At 45.4% G+C, this 24392-nt stretch overlaps 1 protein-coding gene across 1 annotated transcript in view; it reads right to left on the minus strand.

Moving 5' to 3' along the window:
• LOC311123826 (cytoplasmic FMR1-interacting protein 2-like) overlaps nucleotides 1-23846 on the minus strand; it is a gene marked incomplete at both ends in the record, with an annotated part of 24958 nt that extends 1112 nt beyond the window's left edge. Inside the window, 19 exons of the mRNA XM_084198051.1 lie at nucleotides 2668-2787; nucleotides 3651-3759; nucleotides 3870-3946; nucleotides 4058-4154; nucleotides 4451-4607; nucleotides 10181-10334; nucleotides 10535-10682; nucleotides 11045-11184; nucleotides 13033-13185; nucleotides 13429-13666; nucleotides 14107-14195; nucleotides 14377-14481; nucleotides 15443-15571; nucleotides 15680-15776; nucleotides 17489-17670; nucleotides 20994-21095; nucleotides 22775-22852; nucleotides 23547-23636; nucleotides 23730-23846. Of these exons, the coding sequence (XP_084054177.1) occupies nucleotides 2668-2787; nucleotides 3651-3759; nucleotides 3870-3946; nucleotides 4058-4154; nucleotides 4451-4607; nucleotides 10181-10334; nucleotides 10535-10682; nucleotides 11045-11184; nucleotides 13033-13185; nucleotides 13429-13666; nucleotides 14107-14195; nucleotides 14377-14481; nucleotides 15443-15571; nucleotides 15680-15776; nucleotides 17489-17670; nucleotides 20994-21095; nucleotides 22775-22852; nucleotides 23547-23636; nucleotides 23730-23846 (2382 nt within the window). The remainder of the gene's footprint in view (nucleotides 1-2667; nucleotides 2788-3650; nucleotides 3760-3869; nucleotides 3947-4057; nucleotides 4155-4450; nucleotides 4608-10180; nucleotides 10335-10534; nucleotides 10683-11044; nucleotides 11185-13032; nucleotides 13186-13428; nucleotides 13667-14106; nucleotides 14196-14376; nucleotides 14482-15442; nucleotides 15572-15679; nucleotides 15777-17488; nucleotides 17671-20993; nucleotides 21096-22774; nucleotides 22853-23546; nucleotides 23637-23729) is intronic.
• Nucleotides 23847-24392: the final 546 nt, after the last annotated feature.

Here is a 24392-nt window from a genome sequence, read left to right on the forward strand (position 1 = left end):
AGGGGGAGAGAGTAAGAGAGAGAGAGAGAGAGAGAGAGAGAGAGAGAGAGAGAGAGAGAGAGAGAGAGAGAGGGGGGGGAGAGAGTAACAGAGAGAGAGAGGGGGGGAGAGAAACAGAGAGAGAGCGAGAGGGGGAGAGTGTAACAGAGAGAGAGAGAGAGGGGGAGAGTGTAACAGAGAGAGAGAGGGGTGAGAGAGAGAGCGAGAGAGAGTGTGAGAGAGAGAGAGAGAGAGAGAGAGCGAGAGAGAGAGGTGGAGAGAGAGTAACAGAGAGAATTTCTATCTCTAATTCAACCTAAGCTTGAATCATTACCAGAGGTTGTAAGGCTCTGGTTTTAATCATAAATGATTCAAGGTCCGCAACCAACAAGGATTATCTGTATTTTTATTCATGGAGAGCTCTGGCGCCCAAAACACATACACTCCTGTTTTATACCTCGACACACAAAGGCACCCTGCTCCGCCCACCTCTAGGAGGCCCCCTGTAACCCGTTTTCTCAGTCCCCTTCACCCTGGAATGTTTATTCCCATCCCCCTCTGTTAGTAGGTTGACAATACATTATAATTCTAACACAGTTCACACATTTATACTGTATTTGGGGTGAAATCCTTTAGTCATTATCTTAAATACAAATTAATCTAACAGAGAGCGCAAGAGAGAGAGAGAGAGAGAGAGGGGTGAGAGAGAGAGGTGAGAGAGAGAGAGGTGTGAGAGAGAGGTGAGAGAGAGAGAGAGAAGTGGGTGAGAGAGAGCGAGAGAGGTGAGAGAGAGAGAAATGTGAAGAGAGAGAGGTGTGAGAGAGAGGTGAGAGAGAGAGAGAGAAGTGGGTGAGAGAGAGAGGTGAGAGAGGGGTGAGAGAGAGAGAGAAGTGGGTGAGAGAGAGAGCGAGAGCAAGAGAGAGGTGAGAGAAAGAGCGAGAGAGAGAGAGAGCGAGAGAGAGGGATGAGAGAGAGAGAGAAGTGGGTGAGAGAGAGAGAGAGAGAGAGAGAGAGAGCGAGAGAGAGAGAGCGAGAGCAAGAGAGAGAGAGAGAGAGAGAGAGAGAGAGAAGTGGGTGAGAGAGAGAGAGCGAGAGCGAGAGCGAGAGCAGGGGTTAGGGTTAGGGTTAGGGTTATGGAGAGAGTTGAGAGAGAGAGAGAGGTGTGAGAGAGGTGAGAGAGAGAGAGAGAAAGAGAGAAGTGGATGAGAGAGAGAGAAGTGGGTGAGAGAGAGCGAGAGAGAGAAAGAGAGAGAGAGAGAGAAATGTGAGAGAGAGAGAGAGAGAGAGAGAGAGAGAGAGAGAGAGAGTGTGAGAGAGAGTTGTGAGAGAGAGAGAGAGAGAAGTGGGTGAGAGAGAGAGGTGAGAGAGAGAAGTGGGTGAGAGAGAGAGAGAGCGAGAGAGAGCGAGAGCGAGAGCAAGAGAGAGGTGAGAGAAAGAGCGAGAGAGAGAGCGGTGAGAGAGAGAGGTGAGAGAGAGAGGGAGAGAGAGAGAGAGAGAGGTGGGTGAGAGAGAGAGAGCAAGAGAGAGCAAGAGAGAAGTGGGTGAGAGAGCGCAAGAAAGAGAGAGAGAGAGAGAGAGAGGGGGGTGAGAGAGAGAGAGGTGAGAGAGAGAGAGAGAGAGGTGTGAGAGAGAGAAAGAGAAGTGGATGAGAGAGAGAGAAGTGGGTGAGAGAGAGCGAGAGAGGAGAGAGGTGAGAGAGAAATGTGAGAGAGAGAGAGAGAGAGAGAGAGGTGTGAGAGAGAGGTGAGAGAGAGAGAGAGAGAAGTGGGTGAGAGAGAGGGGTGAGAGAGAGGGGTGAGAGAGAGAGAGAAGTGGGTGAGAGAGAGGGGTGAGAGAGAGGGGTGAGAGAGAGAGAGAAGTGGGTGAGAGAGAGAGAGAGAGAGAGAGAGAGAGAGAGAGAGAGAGAGAGAGAGCGAGAGAGAGCGAGAGCGAGAGGCGAGAGCAAGAGCAAGAGAGAGGTGAGAGAAAGAGCGAGAGAGAAAGAGCGAGAGAGAGAGCGGTGAGAGAGCGAGGTAGAGAGAGAGGGAGAGAGAGAGGTGGGTGAGAGAGAGAGAGAGCGAGAGAGAGAGAGAGAGCGAGAGAGAAGTGGGTGAGAGAGCGCGAGAGAGAGAGAGAGAGAGAGAGAGAGGGGGTGAGAGAGAGAGGTGAGAGAGAGAGAGAGAGCGAGAGGTGTGAGAGAGAGAGAGAGAGAGAGAAGTGGATGAGAGAGAGAGAAGTGGGTGAGAGAGAGCGAGAGAGAGAGAGGTGAGAGAGAGAAATGTGTGAGAGAGAGAGAGAGAGAGAGGTGTGAGAGAGAGGTGAGAGAGAGAGAGAGAAGTGGGTGAGAGAGAGAGAGAGCGAGAGCGGGAGAGAGGTGAGAGAAAGAGCGAGAGAGAGAGAGCGAGAGAGAGAGCGGTGAGAGAGAGAGGAGAGAGAGAGAGAGAGAGAGAGAGAGAGAGAGATTATGAAAAGATAGAATAAAAAGTTGGTAATATAATGTGGCCAGTGGAGCATAGAGCCAAGAGGTCAGGACAGGGCCCATGAGAATGAGCCTGGTGTGTGAAATGTGACCAAGGACTGACAGTATGCTATCTGAGAGAGTACATTTGACCAGGGCTGGGATTGTGAAGGAGGGTTGGTTGTGTGTGTGTGTGTGTGTTGGAAGGTTGAGACCACAGTATACAGTATGCCCTGCCCTGGTGTTCTCACCACTATGGAGGTGAGGTCTTCACTCTCAAAGCGGCTGATGGCCTGGTCCAGAGACTTGTACATGGCTGCTGAGATCCTCTGGGTGATCAGACGGTTCAGATCGATGGAGCGACCCAGGAGCTGGAGAGAGAGGACAGGATGAGAGAGAGAGGGAGGGAGGAGAGAGGGAGGGAGAGAGGAAGGGAGAGAGGAGAGAAAGAGGGGAGAGAGAAGAGAGGAGGAGAGAGGAAGGGAGAGAGAGGGGGCAGAGATGAGGAGAGAAAAGAGAGAAAAGAGAGGAGGAGCGAGAGGAGAGGTAAAGAGAGGAAGAGAGAGGTTGTGTGATTTTATGTTAAAAATTAAAATCAGTCCCACTAAAAATTATCGGTGTATGACAGGGCGGTGTATGACAGGGCGGTGTATGACAGGGAGGTGTATGACAGGGCGGTGTATGACAGGGCGGTGTATGACAGGGCGGTGTATGACAGGGAGGTGTATGACATGGAGGTGTATGACATGGAGGTGTATGACAGGGCGGTGTATGACAGGGAGGTGTATGACAGGGCGGTGTATGACAGGGCGGTGTATGACAGGGCGGTGTATGACAGGGAGGTGTAAGACAGGGAGGTGTATGACAGGGCGGTGTATGACAGGGCGGTGTATGACAGGGCGGTGTATGACAGGGCGGTGTATGACAGGGCGGTGTATGACAGGGCGGTGTATGACAGGGCGGTGTATGACAGGGCGGTGTATGACAGGGAGGTGTATGACAGGGAGGTGTATGACAGGGAGGTGTATGACAGGGCGGTGTATGACAGGGCGGTGTATGACAGGGAGGTGTATGACAGGGCGGTGTATGACAGGGCGGTGTATGACAGGGCGGTGTATGACAGGGAGGTGTATGACAGGGCGGTGTATGACAGGGCGGTGTATGACAGGGAGGTGTATGACAGGGCGGTGTATGACAGGGCGGTGTATGACAGGGAGGTGTATGACAGACCTACCTGTACGTGTCTCTGTTTGAGCAGGGTCTCATAACGGTTGGAGGGGGGGTAGGGGATGATCACACCATAGTTTTTACACTCCGCCCTGAAACGCTTGTCCAGGAGGACACTGTGGAGCAAAACACACAACAACATCATTCACTGCTTGATTTAATTCCCCCCCATCAACATGATTCAGTCTTGTATCTGTTTTCTATGGTGTCTCCATCCGTCTCTTACCTTCCAGACATGGCTTTGTAGTAGGCAAATATCTGGTCTGCCAGTTTGTAGACAAACTGATCGAAGCACAGGTTCACCTGTAGGAAAAGCAGCATCCGTAACTCACACTATTCTTGTAGTGATCGGTGATAAATGACTTGTCATTACTTGATTTCTGAGGCGGCCATCTTTGTTTCGTGCTAGTTTACCTCAGCCTCTATCTCATCGTAGAGGAACTGTTTCTTGAACTTGGTCAGAGCGTAGTAGCCACTGTCATTGTAGAGGTCCAGAGGGTACAACACATACCTGGGAGAAACATGCAGGACGGCATCAGCAGGCACATTAAACACAGACAGACTCAGTATGGACACAATGACAACAGAGAGACAAACAAACACTATCTGTCCATCACTTTCCTTCTCCCTCTCCATCACTTCCTCTCTCTCACCTGCACGCGTGTGTACACACACACACACACACACACACACACACACACACACACACACACACACACACACACACACACACACACACACACACACACACACACACACACACACACACACACACACACACACACAGTGGTCTAAACAGTGTCTCACTCCATCATGGATGGCTCCTTGGTCTCCAGTATGTGGTCTGTGAGGATCCAGGGCATGGACATCTCGATGGGGAACTGGATCCTGCGACCCATGGTCAGCTCCAGGAAGAACTCTCTGAACCACAGCTGAGACAGGTCACAGCAGTGCTGCAGTGCCTCTGGAGGACAGGAAGGGAATAACATGATATTATTAGAGGAAGAACTCTCTGAACCACAGCTGAGACAGGTCACAGCAGTGCTGCAGTGCCTCTGGAGGACAGGAAGGGAATAACATGATATTATTAGAGGAAGAACTCTCTGAACCACAGCTGAGACAGGACACAGCAGTGCTGCAGTGCCTCTGGAGGACAGGAAGGGAATAACATGATATTATTAGAGGAAGAACTCTCTGAACCACAGCTGAGACAGGACACAACAGTGCTGCAGCGCCTCTACAGCAGGGGTTCCTAAACTGTTTCACTCAGGGCTCCCCTTCCAGCATTGGGGAACATCCCCTGCGTGCGCGGGACACGTCTATTTCTATGGGCACAAGCACTGTTCATGACACAAACTGTTCACACCCCTCTTGTTGGTGGAGAGAATTTTGCAGGTTTAAAGCTTATTTCCTGCAATTCTACACATTTTGTCATGTCTAATGTGATATTTGAGTGACAAAAAAATTCCAACAATATCTATTGATGTTTTAAGAAGGTCATACCAAGGATCATTAAGCTATTTGATTTTGAATTTTAAGACTCCTTGAAGTATCCCCAAAATATATAGAAATATTTGTTTTATTAAAATCTCTTTGGTCTTACTGCTATTAGCCCATACAGATTCACTACATATCAAAAGGAAGTTTGTTCTGAAGTGTATCTCCTATATCTGAGAGATATAAGAATGATCAGGAAACACATATACATACATATATATATACACATACATATATATATATTAGTGAGGGAAAAAAGTATTTGATCCCCTGCTGATTTTGTACGTTTGCCCACTGACAAAGACATGATCAGTCTATAATTTTAATGGTAGGTTTATTTGAACAGTGAGAGACAGAATAACAACAAAGAAATCCAGAAAAACGCATGTCAAAAATGTTATGAATTGATTTGCATTTTAATGAGGGAAATAAGTATTTGACCCCTCTGCAAAACATGACTTAGTACTTGGTGGCAAAACCCTTGTTGGCAATCACAGAGGTCAGACATTTCTTGTAGTTGGCCACCAGGTTTGCACACATCTCAGGAGGGATTTTGTCCCACTCCTCTTTGCAGATCTTCTCAAAGTCATTAAGGTTTCGAGCCTGACGTTTGGCAACTCGAACCTTCAGCTCCCTCCACAGATTTTCTATGGGATTAAAGTCTGGAGACTGGCTAGGCCACTCAAGGACCTTAATGTGCTTCTTCTTGAGCCACTCCTTTGTTGCCTTGGCCGTGTGTTTTGGGTCATTGTCATGCTGGAATACCCATCCACGACCCATTTTCAATGCCCTGGCTGAGGGAAGGAGGTTCTCACCCAAGATCTGACGGTACATGGCCCCGTCCATCGTCCCTTTGATGCAGTGAAGTTGTCCTGTCCCCTTAGCAGAAAAACACCCCCAAAGCATAATGTTTCCACCTCCATGTTTGACGGTGGGGATGGTGTTCTTGGGGTCATAGGCAGCATTCCTCCTCCTCCAAACACGGCGAGTTGAGTTGATGCCAAAGAGCTCGATTTTGGTCTCATCTGACCACAACACTTTCGCCCAGTTCTCCTCTGAATCATTCAGATGTTCATTAGCAAACTTCAGACGGGCCTGTATATGTGCTTTCTTGAGCAGGGGGACCTTGCGGGTGCTGCAGGATTTCAGTCCTTCACAGCGTAGTGTGTTACCAATTGATACATATTACCAATTGTTTTCTTGGTGACTATGGTCCCAGCTGCCTTGAGATCATTGACAAGATCCTGCCGTGTAGTTCTGGGCTGATCCCTCACCTTCCTCATGATCATTGATGCCCCACGAAGTGAGATCTTGCATGGAGCCCCAGACCGAGGGTGATTGACCGTCTTCTTGAACTTCTTCCATTTTCTAATAATTGCGCCAACAGTTGTTGCCTTCTCACCAAGCTGCTTGCCTGTTGTCCTGTAGCCCATCCCAGCCTTGTGTATATATAGGTCAATAACATCATATATATATATATATATATATATATATATATATATATATATATATATATATATATATATATATAAATAAAGTGAAGGAAAAAAGTATTTGATCCCCTGCTGATTTTGTATGTTTGCCCACTGACAAATAAATGATCAGTCTATAATTTTAATGGTAGGTTTATTTGAACAGTGAGAGACAGAATAACAGAAAAACGCATGTCAAAAATGTTATAAATTGATTTGCATTTTAATGAGGGAAATAAGTATTTGACCCCCTCTCAATCAAAAAGATTTCTGGCTCCCAGGTGTCTTTTATACAGGTAACGAGCTGAGATTAGGAGCACACTCTTAAAGGGAGTGCTCCTAATCTCAGCTTGTTACCTGTATAAAAGACACCTGTCCACAGAAGCAATCAATCAATCAGATTCCAAACTCTCCACCATGGCCAAGACCAAAGAGCTCTCCAAGGATGTCAGGGACAAGATTGTAGACCTACACAAGGCTGGAATGGGCTACAAGACCATCGCCAAGCAGCTTGGTGAGAAGGTGACAACGGTTGGTGTGATTATTCGCAAATGGAAGAAACACAAAATAACTGTCAATCTCCCTCTGCCTGGGGCTCCATGCAAGATCTCACCTCGTGGAGTTGCAATGATCATGAGAAAGGTGAGGAATCAGCCCAGAACTACACGGGAGGATCTTGTCAATGATCTCAAGGCAGCTGGGACCATAGTCACCAAGAAAACAATTGGTAACACACTACGCCGTGAAGGACTGAAATCCTGCAGCACCCGCAAGGTCCCCCTGCTCAAGAAAGCACATATACGTGCCCGTCTGAAGTTTGCCAATGAACATCTGAATGATTCAGAGGAGAACTGGGTGAAAGTGTTGTGGTCAGATGAGATCAAAATGGAGCTCTTTGGCATCAACTCAAGTCGCCGTGTTTGGAGGAGGAAGAATGCTGCCTATGACCCCAAGAACACCATCCCCATTGTCAAACATGGAGGTGGAAACATTATGCTTTGGGGGTGGACAACTTCACTGCATCAAAGGGACGATGGACGGGGCCATGTACCGTCAAATCTTGGGTGAGAACCTCCTTCCCTCAGCCAGGGCATTGAAAATGGGTAGTGGATGGGTATTCCAGCATGACAATGACCCAAAACACACGGCCAAGGCAACAAAGGAGTGGCTCAAGAAGAAGCACATTAAGGTCCTGGAGTGGCCTAGTCAGTCTCCAGACCTTAATCCCATAGAAAATCAGTGGAGGGTGCTGAAGGTTAGAGTTGCCAAACGTCAGCCTCGAAACCTTAATGACTTGGAGAAGATCTGCAAAGAGGAGTGGGACAAAATCCCTCCTGAGATGTGTGCAAACCTGGTGGCCAACTACAAGAAACGTCTGACCTCTGTGATTGCCAACAAGGGTTTTGCCACCAAGTACTAAGTCATGTTTTGCAGAGGGGTCAAATACTTATTTCCCTCATTAAAATGCAAACGTTTTTCTGGATTGTTTTGTTGTTATTCTGTCTCTCACTGTTCAAATAAACCTACCATTAAAATTATAGATTGATCATGTCTTTGTCAGTGGGTAAACGTACAAAATCAGCAGGGGATCAAATACTTTTTTCCCTCACTGTATATATTTTACATGTGTTTAACCTCATATTTTGGGCATTAAAACAGTCTCCATATATAGTTCCATTCATTTTCTCAACTGGAACCGGGAGACCTTCAGACCTTCAGACGAGTCTTGTGAGGACTGTGGGCGTCCTCGAGCAAAACAACCGATATGTACATGTTCGTGAGAGTCTCGCCATATTAGTGTATAGCCCAAACGGTTCAGACGCTACAGACAGAAGTTGGCAGATCGGCTCTACTGACTTCAGACGAGTCTCCTGAAACTTGTGGAGGTCGTAGGCCAAAACCGTTCGGGCGCTACAGATGGTTTTGTGAGAAGACAGATTTTGGGGATGTCTCATGGTCTAACAAACACCGCTCTGGCTCTGTTACCTTTCACCGCAGATGCGGAATTGCGACATAGGCAGATGTGGTGGATTGAGACGCATCCAATGCAAAAAAATATCTCTAACTTAAACTGAAAGATTTTTATGGGGATTTTTTTATTATGCTAATTAGACAGACTTTAGGGTGTTAAACAGGTAGTAACAGCAGTGCTGCAGCACCTCTACGGGACGGGAGGTGAATAACATGATATTATTACAGGACGGGAGGTGAATAACATGATATTATTACAGGAGGTCAATAACATGATATTATTACAGGATGGGAGGTGAATAACATGATATTATTACAGGAGGTCAATAACATGATATTATTACAGGATGGGAGGTGAATAACATGATATTATTACAGGAGGTCAATAACATGATATTATTACAGGACGGGAGGTGAATAACATTATTACAGGAGGTCAATTACATGATATTATTACAGGAGGTCAATAACATGATATCATTACAGGAGGTTAATAACATGATATTATTACAGGAGGTCAATAACATGATATTATTACAGGTCAATAACATGATATCATTACAGGAGGTTAATAACATGATATCATTACAGGATGGGAGGGGAAGGAAAGCAAAAAAGATGAAGAAGGTGAGGATTGATGGTGATCAAATGATTGAGGGTGGTATTGTAAGGAAGCATGACCGTGTGTGTGTGTGTGTGAGTGTGTGTGTGTGTGTGTGTGTGTGTGTACCAGAAGTCCCCACAAGAATAGTAAACAAACACCAGGTGAAATGCTATTTCTAGGGGGTTTAGGGTTAAGGTTAGGGTTACAATTACGTTAAGGGTTACAGCTAAGAGCTAGGGTTAGGTTTAGGGTTAAGGTTAGGGTTAGGGTTAAGGTTAGGTTTTTGGGTTAAGGTAAGAGTACAGGTTAGGGTTAGGTTTAGGGTTAAGGTTAGGTTTAGGGTTAAGGTTAGGTTTTTGGGTTAAGGTAAGAGTACAGGTTAGGGTTAGGTTTAGGGTTAAGGTTAGGTTTAGGGTTAAGGTTAGGTTTTTGGGTTAAGGTAAGAGTACAGGTTAGGGTTAGGTTTAGGGTTAAGGTTAGGTTTAGGGTTAAGGTTAGGTTTTTGGGTTAAGGTAAGAGTACAGGTTAGGGTTAGGTTTAGGGTTAAGGTTAGGGTTAGGGTTAAGGTTAGGTTTTTGGGTTAAGGTAAGAGTACAGGTTAGGGTTAGGTTTAGGGTTAAGGTTAGGGTTAGGGTTAAGGTTAGGTTTTTGGGTTAAGGTAAGAGTACAGGTTAGGGTTAGGTTTAGGGTTAAGGTTAGGGTTAGGGTTAAGGTTAGGTTTTTGGGTTAAGGTAAGAGTACAGGTTAGGGTTAGGTTTAGGGTTAAGGTTAGGGTTAGGGTTAAGGTTAGGTTTTTGGGTTAAGGTAAGAGTACAGGTTAGGGTTAGGTTTAGGGTTAAGGTTAGGTTTTTGGGTTAAGGTAAGAGTACAGGTTAGGATTAGGTTTAGGGTTAGGGGTTTAGGAAAATAGGATTTTGAATGGGACTGAATTGTGTGTCCCCACAAGGTTAGCTGTACAAGACTGTGTGTGTGTGTGTGTGTGAGTGTACATACCGCTGAAGTTGAGCAGGTGTGTGAAGAAGAAGGAGTGTTTGTGGAAGTCTTCTATAGCCAGTACTATTGGTCCGTCCAGACTGCTGCGTAGAGTCTTCTTAGAACCACTCTTATCGGCTATCAACGACTCCAGCATGGTACGAACCATGTACAGCTAGGGAGGGAGAGAGAGAGAAACGACAAAATAATACTTGATATTCTTTCCATTCCCCTACAAAGTCCCTGTACTTGATCCTGTCCCTACAGCCTGCCTCTATCCCTGAGCAACATCAGTCTATTCCATCCCCTCTTCCTAATTCCCCTAGCCCTCTGTTACCCCTCTCTCCCTGCCGCTCTCTCTCTCTCCTGGTGTACCTGTGTGCTTGAGGGTCCCACAGCTCTGCGGGGCACCTTGATGTCAAACCCTCCTTTGGGGTCCTTCTCCCCCCTGAGACAGGGGTCATTGGGAGGCTCCCGAGCCCCCTCCCAGTCACAGATGGTCTTACGGATTGCCTGCAGGACACTAGAGAGAGACAGAGGGTTATCAGATAATCAGCATCATAGGGAATGACTATCCGTGTGTCACAAATGGTACACTATTCCCTATATAGTGCACTACTTTAGACCAGGGCCTATGGGGGATATGGTGCCATTTAGGACGCCATCTAGCTGACTATGAAAGGTCCATGGTTCTTCTGTCTAGCAAACAGTGAGAATTGTGCCGTATGCACACATGAGCCTTTGAGGGGACTTTAGCCTTTTTTTCAAGGTGTTTTTTATCAAGACCACCTAGAAAATAAGATGTTACAGTACATCTTAGGAGGTTCTCTTGCCTGAAATGTGTTAATAGTTAAACAAGAATGAGTGCAGGCATCAGTTTGTTACCTGATGAGAACGTTCTTCTTCTTGCGTACGGCCTGACGTAGAGGCTCTCTGAGGGTCATCTGGGCAAAGTCCTGCAGGGCTGCATAGATGGTGTTCCTTATGGCCTGGTTGAATACGCTCTCCATACGACCCATCAACACCTACAACACAGATACCATCATCATCATCATCATCATCAACATCAACACCTACAACACAGATACCATCATCATCATCATCATCATCAACATCAACACCTACAACACAGATACTGTCACGCCCTGGCTCTGGGGACTCTTATATGTTGAGCCAGGGTGTGTAGGGTCTATGTTTTGTGTTCTATGTTCAGTTTCTAGTTCATGTGTTTTCTAGGTTGGCCGGGGTGGTTCTCAATCAGAGGCAACGAGAATCAGCTGTTGCTTGTTGTCTCTGATTGGGAACCATACTTAGGCAGCCTGTTGTGCACTTGTGTTTTGTGGGATCGTGTTCCGTGTTGGTTTGTGTTGTTAACCGAGGACTTCACGTTTCGTTTGGTTGTTTTGTATTTTGTATCGTGTTGCCAGTACACTATTAAAAAGATGTACGCATATCACGCTGCGCCTTGGTCCACTCATTATGACGATCGTGACAGATACCACCATCATCACCACCACCAATGTTGCCACATTTCAATCAAGACCCACAGTGGTGAAATTATGCGACAGTGCCTTGCCAAAGTATTCATCCCCCTTGGCGTTTCTCCTATTTTGTTGCATTACAACCTGTAATTTAAATTGATCTTTATTTGGATTTCATGCAATGGACATACACAAAATAGTCCAAATTGGTGAAGTGAAATTATAAAAATAACTTCTTTCCAAAAAATCAAAAAATAAATAACGGAAAAGTGGTGCGTGCATATGTATTCACCCCCTTTGCTATGAAGCCCCTAAATAAGATCTGGTGCAACCAATTACCTTCAGAAGTCACAGAATTAGTTAAATAAAGTCCACCTGTGTGCAATCTAAGTGTAACATGATCTGTCACATGATCTCAGTATATATACACCTGTTCTGAATGGCTCCAGAGTCTGCAACACCACTAAGCAAGGGGCACCACCAAACAAGCGGCACCATGAAGACAAAGGAGCTCTCCAAACAGGTCAAGGACAAAGTTGTGGAGAAGTACAGATCAGGGTTGGGTTATAAAAAAATATCTGAAACTTTGAACATCCCACGGATGCCATTGCTTTAAGAAAAAAATAAGCAAACACGTTTGGTGTTCGCCAAAAGGCATGTGGGAGACTCCCCAAACATATGGAAGAAGGTACTCTGGTCAGATGAGACTAAAATTGACCTTTTGGGCCATCAAGGAAAACGCTATGTCTGGCGCAAACCCAACACCTCTAATCACCCCGAGAACACCATCCCCACAGTGAAGCATGGTGGTGGCAGCATCATGCTGTGGGGATGTTTTTCATCGGCAGGGACTGGGAAACTGGTCAGAATTGAAGGAATGATGAATGGCGCTAAATACAGGGAAATTCTTGAGGGAAACCTGTTTCAGTCTTCCAGAGATTTGAGTCTGGGACGGAGGTTCACCTTCCAGCAGGACAATGACCCTAAGCATGCTGCTAAAGCAACACTCGAGTGGTTTAAGGGGATTACATTTAAATGTCTTGGAATGGCCTAGTCAAAGCCCAGACCTCAATCCAATTGAGAATCTGTGGTATGACTTAAAGATTGCTGGGGTGAATAGTTATGCACGCTCAACTTTTCAGTTTTTTGTCTTATTTCTTGTTTGTTTCACAATAAAACATATTTTGCATCTTCAAAGTGGTAGGCATGTTGTGTAAATCAAATGATACAAACCCAAAAAAAATCCATTTTAATTCCAGGTTGTAAGGCAACAAAATAGGAAAAATGCCAAGAGGGGTGAATACCTTCGCAAACCACTGTATGTTACTATTCTGTAAGCTTCCCAACGATGTCATGACAAAGCTCTGTGTAAGTACAGTATGTGTTTCTGACCTGCAGCCCCTTGATCATGGCGATGACCTCGACCAGGGCAAACTTCTCCTCTGAGGTGTAGTTGTAACGTGTAGCTCTCTCATACTCCTCCGCTGTGCCGGGACAGTCCTTGTTACAGAACTTATCTGTCGGGTGGACCAACTTCCATGAGTACTGAGGGAGAGAATATGGTGTCAGAGGAAACTGAAAATCACAGGACCAGGTAGAAATAGAATCACTTAATTAATTAAAATAACTGATTACAAAAGAAAATGTATGGGACCAAGCACGGACTACACACTGCCCCTTCTTTGACATAAACACGCACACACACACACACACACACACACACACACACACACACACACACACACACACACACACACACACACACACACACACCGTTTCCCTACTCACCACTTCCATGACGTGTGTGCTCCACTTGGACAGCAGCTGTAACCCTCTGAGTGCCAGGTCAAACAGTTCCCTGTACTCCTCGTCTGACTTCTGACTGTCCAGGCCTGACCCGGTCACTACCTCACTGTTACTGTAGCGAGCCAGCTCAGAGATGAACCGGATGTGGTCGTCACGAATCTGAACCATCTGCTCACACAGGTTGTACTGGGGAGAGATGGAGCTCTGGGTACACGTCCACCTGTAGGAGAGAGGTCAGAGGTTAGAGGTCAGGGTTCACACAGGTTGTACTGGGCAGAGATGGAGCTCCGGGTACACGTCCACCTATAGGACAGTCAGGGGTTAGGGGAGGGGTGTCAAACTCATTCCATGGAGGGCCGAGTGTATGCTGGTTTTTGCTATTTCCTTTAAATTTGTTACCTTAAGTTCCTTACTAATCAGTGACCTTAATTCATCAATCAAGTACAAGGGAGGAGTGAAAACCCGCAGACACTCGGCCCTCTGTGGAATGAGTTTGACACCTGTGGGTTAGGGGCTGGGATTGAGTTTGACACCGGTGGGTTAGGTGAAGGGGGTTGAGTTTTACACCTGTGGGTTAGGGGCTGGGGTTCAGGACTTGTTAGAGGTCTGAGTTTATGAGTTTTCAGAGTTTGTGAGTTTAAAGATGGATGATGTTCTTACTTAGACTTGTTTTCCTCATAGTGAGCACTGGTCTCTATGTAGCGTGACAGTTCTATCTGCATGTCTCCAAACAGAGGCACCACCTGGAGCTGAATGGGTCAAACAAGACACACACACAGAGAAAGGGCTTCAGTCAGGATAGGAGTGTGATCGAAGAATATCATATTGGTGTGGAAGTACAGACGGGGCCACAAGGAAAAGTTAGATGGCTGTTTTGGTGTGGAGCACAAACACACACACACACACACACACACACACAAACACACTGACCTTGAAGAACTTGTCGATCTTTCCCAGGTTGATCCTCTTCTTGGCGTCTAGTTTGTAGATGTTACTGACGTTACCGTCCATCAGATAGAGACCGAAACCCATCACCTGACACACACACAGGGTGATATTACACAAAGCTGGATCAATGATATTTGATGGACATTCAGAAATAACTCTACATATTCTGAACACTACTGGAAGCTACAGTTGAGGACTAGTTAGCAGGAGTAAGGAGGCTATTAGCATTTTAAGTTCCAGACAGAGACAGGTATCTAGAGAAAGAAGGTAGTTAAGATCCAGACAGAGACAGGTATCTAGAGAAAGAAGGAGTTAAGATCCAGACAGAGACAGGTATCTAGAGAAAGAAGGTAGTTAAGATCCAGACAGAGACAGGTATCTAGAGAAAGAAGGAGTTAAGATCCAGACAGAGACAGGTATCTAGAGAATGAAGGTAGTTGAGATCCAGACAGAGACAGGTATCTAGAGAATGAAGGTAGTTGAGATCCAGACAGAGACAGGTATCTAGAGAATGAAGGTAGTTGAGATCCAGACAGAGACAGGTATCTAGAGAATGAAGGTAGTTGAGATCCAGACAGAGACAGGTATCTAGAGAAAGAAGGTAGTTAAGATCCAGACAGAGACAGGTATCTAGAGAAATAAGGAGTTAAGATCCAGACAGAGACAGGTATCTAGAGAATGAATGTAGTTGAGATCCAGACAGAGACAGGTATCTAGAGAATGAATGTAGTTGAGATCCAGACAGAGACAGGTATCTAGAGAATGAAGGTAGTTGAGATCCAGACAGAGACAGGTATCTAGAGAAAGAAGGAGTTGAGATCCAGACAGAGACAGGTATCTAGAGAATGAAGGTAGTTGAGATCCAGACAGAGACAGGTATCTAGAGAATGAAGGTAGTTGAGATCCAGACAGAGACAGGTATCTAGAGAATGAAGGTAGTTGAGATCCAGACAGAGACAGGTATCTAGAGAATGAAGGTAGTTGAGATTCAGACAGAGACAGGTATCTAGAGAAAGGCAGGTAAGAGAGAGCTAGACGAGGCGATTACCTTGAGCAGCATGTGTTTCTCGCTGGGCGTCAGGTACATCTTGTTCTCATAGTAATCAACACTGATGTTGACGATGTCTGCTAACAACTCCTCATAGCCAGGAATCACCTCCAACTGCTGCTGCAGACACTACAGAGGGAAATATACACACCAATTATGCTACTGCACACACACACAAAACACACACACACACAACACAACACACACACACAACACACACACACACACAACACACACCTGAGTGATCCGGTTGTGATTGGCTAGGAACATGGAGAGGTTCTGTGACTCCTGGATGGACTGAGGGTCGGCCATCTTCCTCAGGAACTGAGCTGCCCTGAAGACACAAATAATCCCACAGATCTAATGCTGTAGCCACACCACACAGCTTCTGGTTTAAATAATCCCACAGATCTAATGCTGTAGCCACACCACACAGCTTCTGGTTTAAAATGTCTCTGTGATAAGAGTCACTGACTCAAAGCCACAAGAGGTAGACCATTTGAAACGTTGCTTGTTAGGGGGAGGAAGTTGCAGAAACGTTGGAATGGTTTAATCAACTTCCTCAATAGCTGACAAACACAAATAATACCACAGAACTAATTCTGTAGCAGCACCTCACAGCTTCGGTTTTACATGAGTCAATTGGGTGCATCTCAATAGTGCTTTAATTGGCCCTTCACTCTGTCACTTTTCCATCATTTGAGCTAATGTGAAGGAACAAGGTGAAAGCAAATTCCCCTTAGCCTCTACTACACTGCTTTCCCCTATCCTGTGTTTTCAGGATCAGTGCAGGTGAAGGAGAGGTGATAGGGAGAGGAAGCCACTGCAGGCTATTGAGACGCACCCCCATATTGGGGCCCCTCAGGGGTGCGTGCTCAGTCCCCTCCTGTACTCCCTGTTCACCCATGACTGCATGGCCAGGCACGACTCCAGCACCATCATTAAGTTTGCCGACAACACAACAGTGGTAGGCCTGATCACCGACAACGATGAGACAGCCTATAGGGAGGAGGTCAGAGACCTGGCCGTGTGGTGCCAGGATAACAACCTCTCCCTCAACATGATCAAGACAAAGGAGATGATTGTGGAAAAAAAAGAGGACTGAGCACGCCCCCATTCTCATCGATAGGGCTGTAGTGGAACAGGTTGAGAGCTTCAAGTTCCTTAGTGTCCACATCACCAACCAACTATCATGGTCCAAACACACCAAGACAGTCATGAAGAGGGCACAACAAAACCTATTCCCCCTCAGGAGACTGAAAAGATTTGGCATGGGTCCTCAGATCCTCAAAAAGTTCTACAGCTGCACCATCGAGAGCATCCTGACTGGTTGCATCACCCCCTGGTATGGCAACTGCTCCGCCTCCGACCGCAAGGTACTACAGAGGGTAGTGCGTACGGCCCAGTACATCACTGGGGCCAAGCTTCCTGCCTTCCAGGACCTCTATACCAGGCGGTGTCAGAGGAAGGCCCTAAACATTTTCAAAGACTCAAGCCACCCTCGTCATAGACTGTTCTCTCTCCTACCGCACGGCAAGCGGTACCGGAGCGCCAAGTCTAGGTCCAAAAGGCTGCTCAACAGCTTCTACCCCCAAGCCATAAGACTCCTGAACAGCTAATCATGGCTACCCGGACTATTTGCACTGCCCCCCCACCCCACCCCATCCCCCTCTTTTACGCTGCTGCTACTCTGTTTATTAATTATGCATAGTCACTTTAACTCTACCCACATGTACATATGACCTCAATTACCTCGACAAGCCAGTGCCCCCGCACATTGACTCTGTACTGGTACCCCACTGTATATAGCCTACCTACTGATAATTTATTTTGACTGCTGCTCTTTAGTTATTTGCTTTTATTTTTTATTTTTCTATAATTAACACTTTTTTAAATTTTAAATGTTTCTTTAAAAAACTGCATTGTTGGTTAAGGGCTTGTAAGTAAGCATTTCACTGTAATGTCTACACCTGTTGTATTCGGCGCATGAGGCAAATACAATTTCATTTGATTTGATTTGATATTGTGTCTGTCTTCCCTCTGTACCTTTTATAGGCAGAGTGGTCGTTCTTGACGCTGCACTTCATGTTCTTGAGTTCATCGAGCACAGCGAACATGTTGATGAACTTGCCCAGGGTGAGGAGGTAGGCTTCAGAAACAAAATCTTTCCTCCGCTCAGCGTGGCACAGACGCTTCACCTCCCCGCAGAAACGCTCGATGGCCTTACGCTGCAGGAGAGGACAGGGGAAAAGGCGACGACAGAGAGAGAAGAGGTCTCAGATACAGTACCAGTCAAAAGTTTGGACACAGCTACTCATTCCAGGGTTTTTCTTTATTTGTACTATTTTCTACATTGATAACACATATGGAATCATGTAGTAACCAAAGAAGTGTTAAACAAATATATTTTATATTTGAGATTCTTCAAAGTAGCCACCCTTTGCCTTGATGACAGCTTTGCACACTCTTGGCATTCTCTCAACCAGCTTCATGTGGAATGGTTTTCCAACAGTCTTGAAGAAGTTCCCACATACAGTGGGGAGAACAAGTATTTGATACACTGCTGATTTTGCAGGTTTTCCTACTTACAAAGCATGTAGAGGTCTGTAATTTTTATCATAGGTAAAAAAAAATCCAGAAAATCACATTGTATGATTTTAAAGTAATTAATTTGCATTTTATTGCATGACATAAGTATTTGATACATCAGAAAAGCAGAACTTAATATTTGGTACAGAAACCTTTGTTTGCAATTACAGAGATCATACGTTTCCTGTAGGTCTTGACCTGGTTCGCACACACTGCAGCAGGGATTTTGGCCCACTCCTCCATACAGACCTTCTCCAAATCCTTCAGGTTTCGGGGCTGTCGCTGGGCAATACGGACTTTCAGCTCCCTCCAAAGATTTTCTATTGGGTTCAGGTCTGGAGACTGGCTAGGCCACTCCAGGACCTTGAGATGCTTCTTACGGAGCCACTCCTTAGTTGCCCTGGCTGTGTGATTCGGGTCATTGTCATGCTGGAAGACCCAGCCACGACCCATCTTCAATGCTCTTACTGAGGGAAGGAGGTTGTTGGCCAAGATCTCGCGATACATGGCCCCATCCATCCTCCCCTCAATACGGTGCAGTCGTCCTGTCCCCTTTGCAGAAAAGCATCCCCAAAGAATGATGTTTCCACCTCCATGCTTCACGGATGGGATGGTGTTCTTGGGGTTGTACTCATCCTTCTTCTTCCTCCAAACACGGCGAGTGGAGTTTAGACCAAAAAGCTCTATTTTTGTCTCATCAGACCACATGACCTTCTCCCATTCCTCCTCTGGATCATCCAGATGGTCATTGGCAAACTTCAGATGGGCCTGGACATGCGCTGGCTTGAGCAGGGGGACCTTGCGTGCGCTGCAGGATTTTAATCCATGATGGCGTAGTGTGTTACTAATGGTTTTCTTTGAGACTGTGGTCCCAGCTCTCTTCAGGTCATTGACCAGGTCCTGCCGTGTAGTTCTGGGCTGATCCCTCACCTTCCTCATGATCATTGATGCCCCACAAGGTGAGATCTTGCATGGAGCCCCAGACCAAGGTTGATTGACCGTCATCGTGAACTTCTTCCATTTTCTAATAATTGCGCCAACAGTTGTTGCCTTCTCACCAGGCTGCTTGCCTATTGTCCTGTAGCCCATCCCAGCCTTGTGCAGGTATACCATTTTATCCCTGATGTCCTTACACAGCTCTCTGGTCTTGGCCATTGTGGAGAGGTTGGAGTCTGTTTGATTGAGTGTGTGGACAGGTGTCTTTTATACAGGTAACGAGTTCAAACAGGTGCAGTTAATACAGGTAATGAGTGGAGAACAGGAGGGCTTCTTAAAGAAAAACTAACAGGTCTGTGAGAGCCGGAATTCTTACTGGTTGGTAGGTGATCAAATACTTATGTCATGCAATAAAATGCAAATTAATCACTTAAAAATCATACAATGTGATTTTCTGGATTTTTGTTTTAGATTCCGTCTCACAGTTGAAGTGTACCTGTGATAAAAATTACAGACCTCTACATGCTTTGTAAGTAGGAAAACCTGCAAAACTGGCAGTTCTCCCCACTGTATGCTGAGCACTTGTTGGCTGCTTTTCCTTCATTCTGCGGTCCAACTCATCCTAAACCATCTCAATTGGGTTGAGGTCGGGTGATTGTGGAGCCAGGTCATCTGATGCAGCACTCCATCACTCTCCTTGGTCAAATAGCCCTTACAAAACCTGGAGGTGTGTTTTGGGTCATTGTCCTGTTGAAAAACAAATGATAGTCCCACTAAGCGCAAACCAGATGGGATGGCGTATCGCTGCAGAATGCTGTGGTAGCCATGCTGGTTAAGTGTGCCTTGAATTCTAAATCAATCATTGACAGTGTCACCAGAAAAGCACCCCCAAGCCATCACACCTCCTCCTCCATGCTTCACGGTGGGAACCACACATGCAGAGATCATCCGTTCACCTACTCTGCGTCTCACAAAGACACAGCGTTTGGAACCAAAAATCTCAAATTTGGACTCATCAGACCAAAGGACAGATTTCCACCGGTCTAACGTCCATTGCTCGTGTTTCTTGGCCCAAGCAGGTCTCTTCTTCTTATTGGTGTCCTTTAGTAGTGGTTTCTTTGCAGCAATTCAACCATGAAGGCCTGATTCACGCAGTCTCCTCTGAACAGTTGATGTTGAGATGTGTCTGTTACTCTGTGAAGCATTTATTTGGGCTGCAATCTGAGGTGCAGTTAACTCTAATGAACTTATCCTCTGCAGCAGAGGTAACTCTGGGTCTTCCTTTCCTGTGGCGGTCCTCATGAGAGCCAGTTTCATCATAGCTCTTGATGGTTTTCCGACTACACTTGAAGAAACCTTTGAAGTTCTTGACATTTTTCGGATTGACTGACCTTCATGTCTTAACGCAATGATGGACTGTCATTTATTTTTGCTTATTTGAGCTGTTCTTGCCATAATATGGACTTGGTCTTCTACCAAATAGGGCTATCTTCTGTATACCACCCCTACCTTGTCACAACACAACTGATTGGCTCAAATCCATTAAGAAGGAAAGAAATTCCACAAATTAACTTTAACAAGGCACACCTGTTAATTGAAACGCATTCCAGGTGAATACCTCATGAAGCTGGTTGAGAGAATGCCAAGAATGTGCAAAGCTGTCATCAAGGCAAAGGGTGGCTATTTGAAGAATCTCAATTATAAATTATATTTTGATTTGTTTAACACTTCTTTGGTCACTACATGATTCCATATGCGTTATTTCATAGTTTTGACATCTTCAGTATTATTCTACAATGTAGAAAATAGTAAAAATAAAGAATGAGTAGGTGTTCTAAAACTTTTGACTGGTACTAGGACTCATTTATTTGTTTATTCGTGCATTTGTTTCATTACGTCATTCAAGGGACAAGGATATGATTGACTGACAGAGTTCCAATTCAAATATGATACATTAGGTTGTTCATTCATTTTATTAATTTATTAATTTATTTATTTATTTATCAATCCATCAATGGTCTCTCACCTGGAAGTACATGAACTTCATGAGCTTGGTGACCTCTGGTTCCAGCACCTCCACTGTCTTCTCATAGATCTCCACCCTGTTGGGCTGCTCGTTACACTTCACCTGGAGAACACAGGGGGGCGGCGTCACACAGCCTGCTCACTGGAACAACCCACATCACAGTGTCCCTAGCCAGTATCACAGATCTAGGAGCAGATCCCCCTAACTAGAGCTGGGATGATAAACCGAAAATGATCAACACCAACCACACCGATCACTTATCACGTTCAATACGATAAGTAGCCTATACTAGAGAAATGTGAAATGAAATGTAACTGTTTCTCTGGGTGATTTGTGATGTTTTATTTGCATTTCCCATGATTGGTTCCCTTTCTGGCTGATATACAGGTAACTGCCAAAATAAAGGAAACACCAACATTAAGTGTCTTAATAGGGTGTTGGGCCACCATGAGCCAGAACAGCTTCAATGCACCTTGGCGTAGATTCTACAACTGCCAAAATAATGGCCAAAATAATGACCTGCCCAGAATTTGTATACATAACCCTAAGCATGATGGGATGTTAATTGCTTAATTAACTCAGGAACCGCATCTGTGTGGAAGCACATGCTTTCAAAATACTTTGTATCCCTCATTTACTCACGTGTTTCCTTTATTTTGGCAGTTACATGTAAAGTAGACTGTGGTTGTAGAGTGGGTAGTGATGTGGTGAAAATAGACTAATTTGCATGTTTAGGGTTGAACTGTTGAAGTGAGAACATTACAGATGAGGAACGTGTGGTGAAGTCGAGGGTTATTGAGAGAACACCCTTCACCCTTCTCATTGCAGAGTAGGCTTGGGCAGTATACGGGATTTACCGTATACCGGAGTATTTGGAAATAGCCAATGGATTGTTTTTCAATACCATTGAAGCTATTTCTTTGAAGTTTGTTAATACATTTGAATATTTGTAAGTGCTTTTTATGTAAATGCCTTCAGTCAACATGTGCAATACGTTAAAAGATAAAGAAGATCGCGTTCTTCATTTCACCTGTCACATAATTTTTCATTATGAAGTTTACCGGTAGTCCCCAGTCACGTGGGGTTTGTTAACAAGCACAAAACGACGAGAGACCGGAGCCTTTTGAGTCACTCACTGTTGAGCAGCACACGCCAGGTGATCTAGTTACAGTATGGAATTCACAACTAAATGTTTGCCAGCTAGATATCTTATAACTATTAAGTTAACTGTCTAAAATGTGCTAAATGCTCTGCAGTTGTGCATTTGGTTTGCTAATTTAGTAGCTAGTTAGCTATCTAGCTAAGTGGTTAGCTTCTTCCAAAATCAAGCATCGCTTGGTAACAGCAGAGAATCCCCTCCTGGATCAAGGGCCTTGCTGTCTAATATTTGCTTTGTACGTTCAGCAAACTGTGAGTAGCATTTTTTTGTTATTTGTATAACTTTATGAGCTGGGATGTCTGTCTTGCAAATAGTTTAGGTCAGAGACTGTATAAAATGCAGATTACAGAGGCTCAGTGGGGTTTAAAAACAGCACCCCTTATGTTCAGTGCCGGTATTACCGAATATCCCGGGATGTCACAAGATCGGTATGAAGGCAATCTGGATGCAGCCCAAGTCTATTTCTTTGTTAATGCTTTCACTATCTTGTGATTGTTTGAAAGTGAGGAGAGAGCGACATTGAGAGAGAGAGAGAAAGAGAGAGAGCGAGTGAGAGAGAGAAAGAGAGAGAGAGAGAGAGTGAGAAAGAGAGAGAAAGAGAGAGAGAGAGAAAGTGAGTTACCTGTGGTATAGCTCTTGAGCAGCTTCTCCAGGTGTAGAGCATGACAGCGTACTCATGGCCCTCCTCCAGCATCTCATTCTGGGGAGAGAGAACAGACAAAGGGGTTAATATGCATTAGACATACAACACAAAATGTATGCATATTATCTTAATTCATCTTCACAGGTGATTTTAAATCAGGAAGTTCCATTCAGATAAATGATCTTTTTTGATTTTATCACACTATTTTAATAACCATTTTATATTTCAAACATAAAATGGTTATTAAAATAGTGTGATAAAATCAAAAAAGATCATTTATCTGAATGGAACTTCCTGATTTAAAATCAAGTTTATTTAAGAGAGTTTCCTCCTCTGTCAGTCAAATCACACTCCGTATTCATTACATTCAGGAAGAGGAAGTCTAGCCTATTGTCTCCCTTAGAGTGTGTGTGTGTGTGTGTGTGTGTGTGTGTGTGTGTTTGTGTCAACTGAAACTGCTAACAAGGCCAAAGCCTCAGTGCGAAAACGACGATAAAACACCCAAACACCAAAAACACAAGGCTCTGTTGTGGCGGGTGTGTGTGTGTGAATGTGTGTGTGTGTGTGTGTGTGTGTGTTAGCCAAGAGAGAATAAGGATGCTAGGGGTCTGAGAACCATTCCCTAACTGTTCCCATTGAAAAACAAAAGTATCCCTGTGTCCACAAAGCACAGAGGCCCAATTCCAAACCGCTCCCTCAGTCCTCTCCCTCGGCCCCGTTCCAAACCAATCCCTCCCTGTTGCTTCCTCACCATGCTAGAGTGGACAGTAGCCTGCTCGATGTAGCGAGCTATCCCCGTCACAAACGCATTCCTGTCCTCAAAGTTTGTGTCAAAGTTAGCCTAGAAAGAACAAGAAAGAGAGAGAGAAAGAGAGTTTAGTACTCTTGCAATGAATTAGAAAACTCAGATGTGTGTGTGTGTGTGTGTGTGTACCTGGTACATGATGGATGAGGGCGGAGGTTCGATGCAGGGCTGCTGGTCAGGGAGGGGCAGCTCCTCCAACAGATCCACGTTAGACAGAGCATCCTCCAGGGTCACGTGGGTCGTCATGGCTACAAGAGGTCACTCACACAACCGGCCAGTCTGACAGAGAGAGACAGAGAGAGAGAGAGAGAGAGAGAGAGAGAGGGAGAGACAAGAGAGAGGGAGAGAGAGAGAGAGACAGAAAGAGGGAGAGAAAGAGAGAGAGACAGAGAGAGGGAGAGAGAGAGAGAGAGAAAGAGGGAGAGAGAGAGAGAGAGAAAGAAAGAGGGAGAGAGAGAGACAGAGACAGAGAGAGAGATATATATATATACAGAGAGAGGGAGAGAGAGGGAGAGAGAGAGGGAGAGAGAGGGGGAGAGATACAGAGAGAGGGAGAGAGAGAGAGAGAGATACACAGAGAGAGGGAGAGAGAGAGAGAGATACAGAGAGAGGGAGAGAGAGCGAGAGAGATACAGAGAGAGGGAGAGAGAGCGAGAGATACAGAGAGAGGGAGAGAGAGCGAGAGAGATACAGAGAGAGGGAGAGAGAGAGAGGGAGAGAGAGAGAGGGAGAGAGAGAGAGGGAGAGATATACAGAGAGAGGGAGAGAGAGAGGCAAACCACAACCTCTCAG

The sequence above is a fragment of the Coregonus lavaretus genome (assembly GCF_964263955.1).
Source record: "Coregonus lavaretus genome assembly, contig: HAP1_SCAFFOLD_426, whole genome shotgun sequence".
Classification (NCBI taxonomy): domain Eukaryota; kingdom Metazoa; phylum Chordata; class Actinopteri; order Salmoniformes; family Salmonidae; genus Coregonus; species Coregonus lavaretus.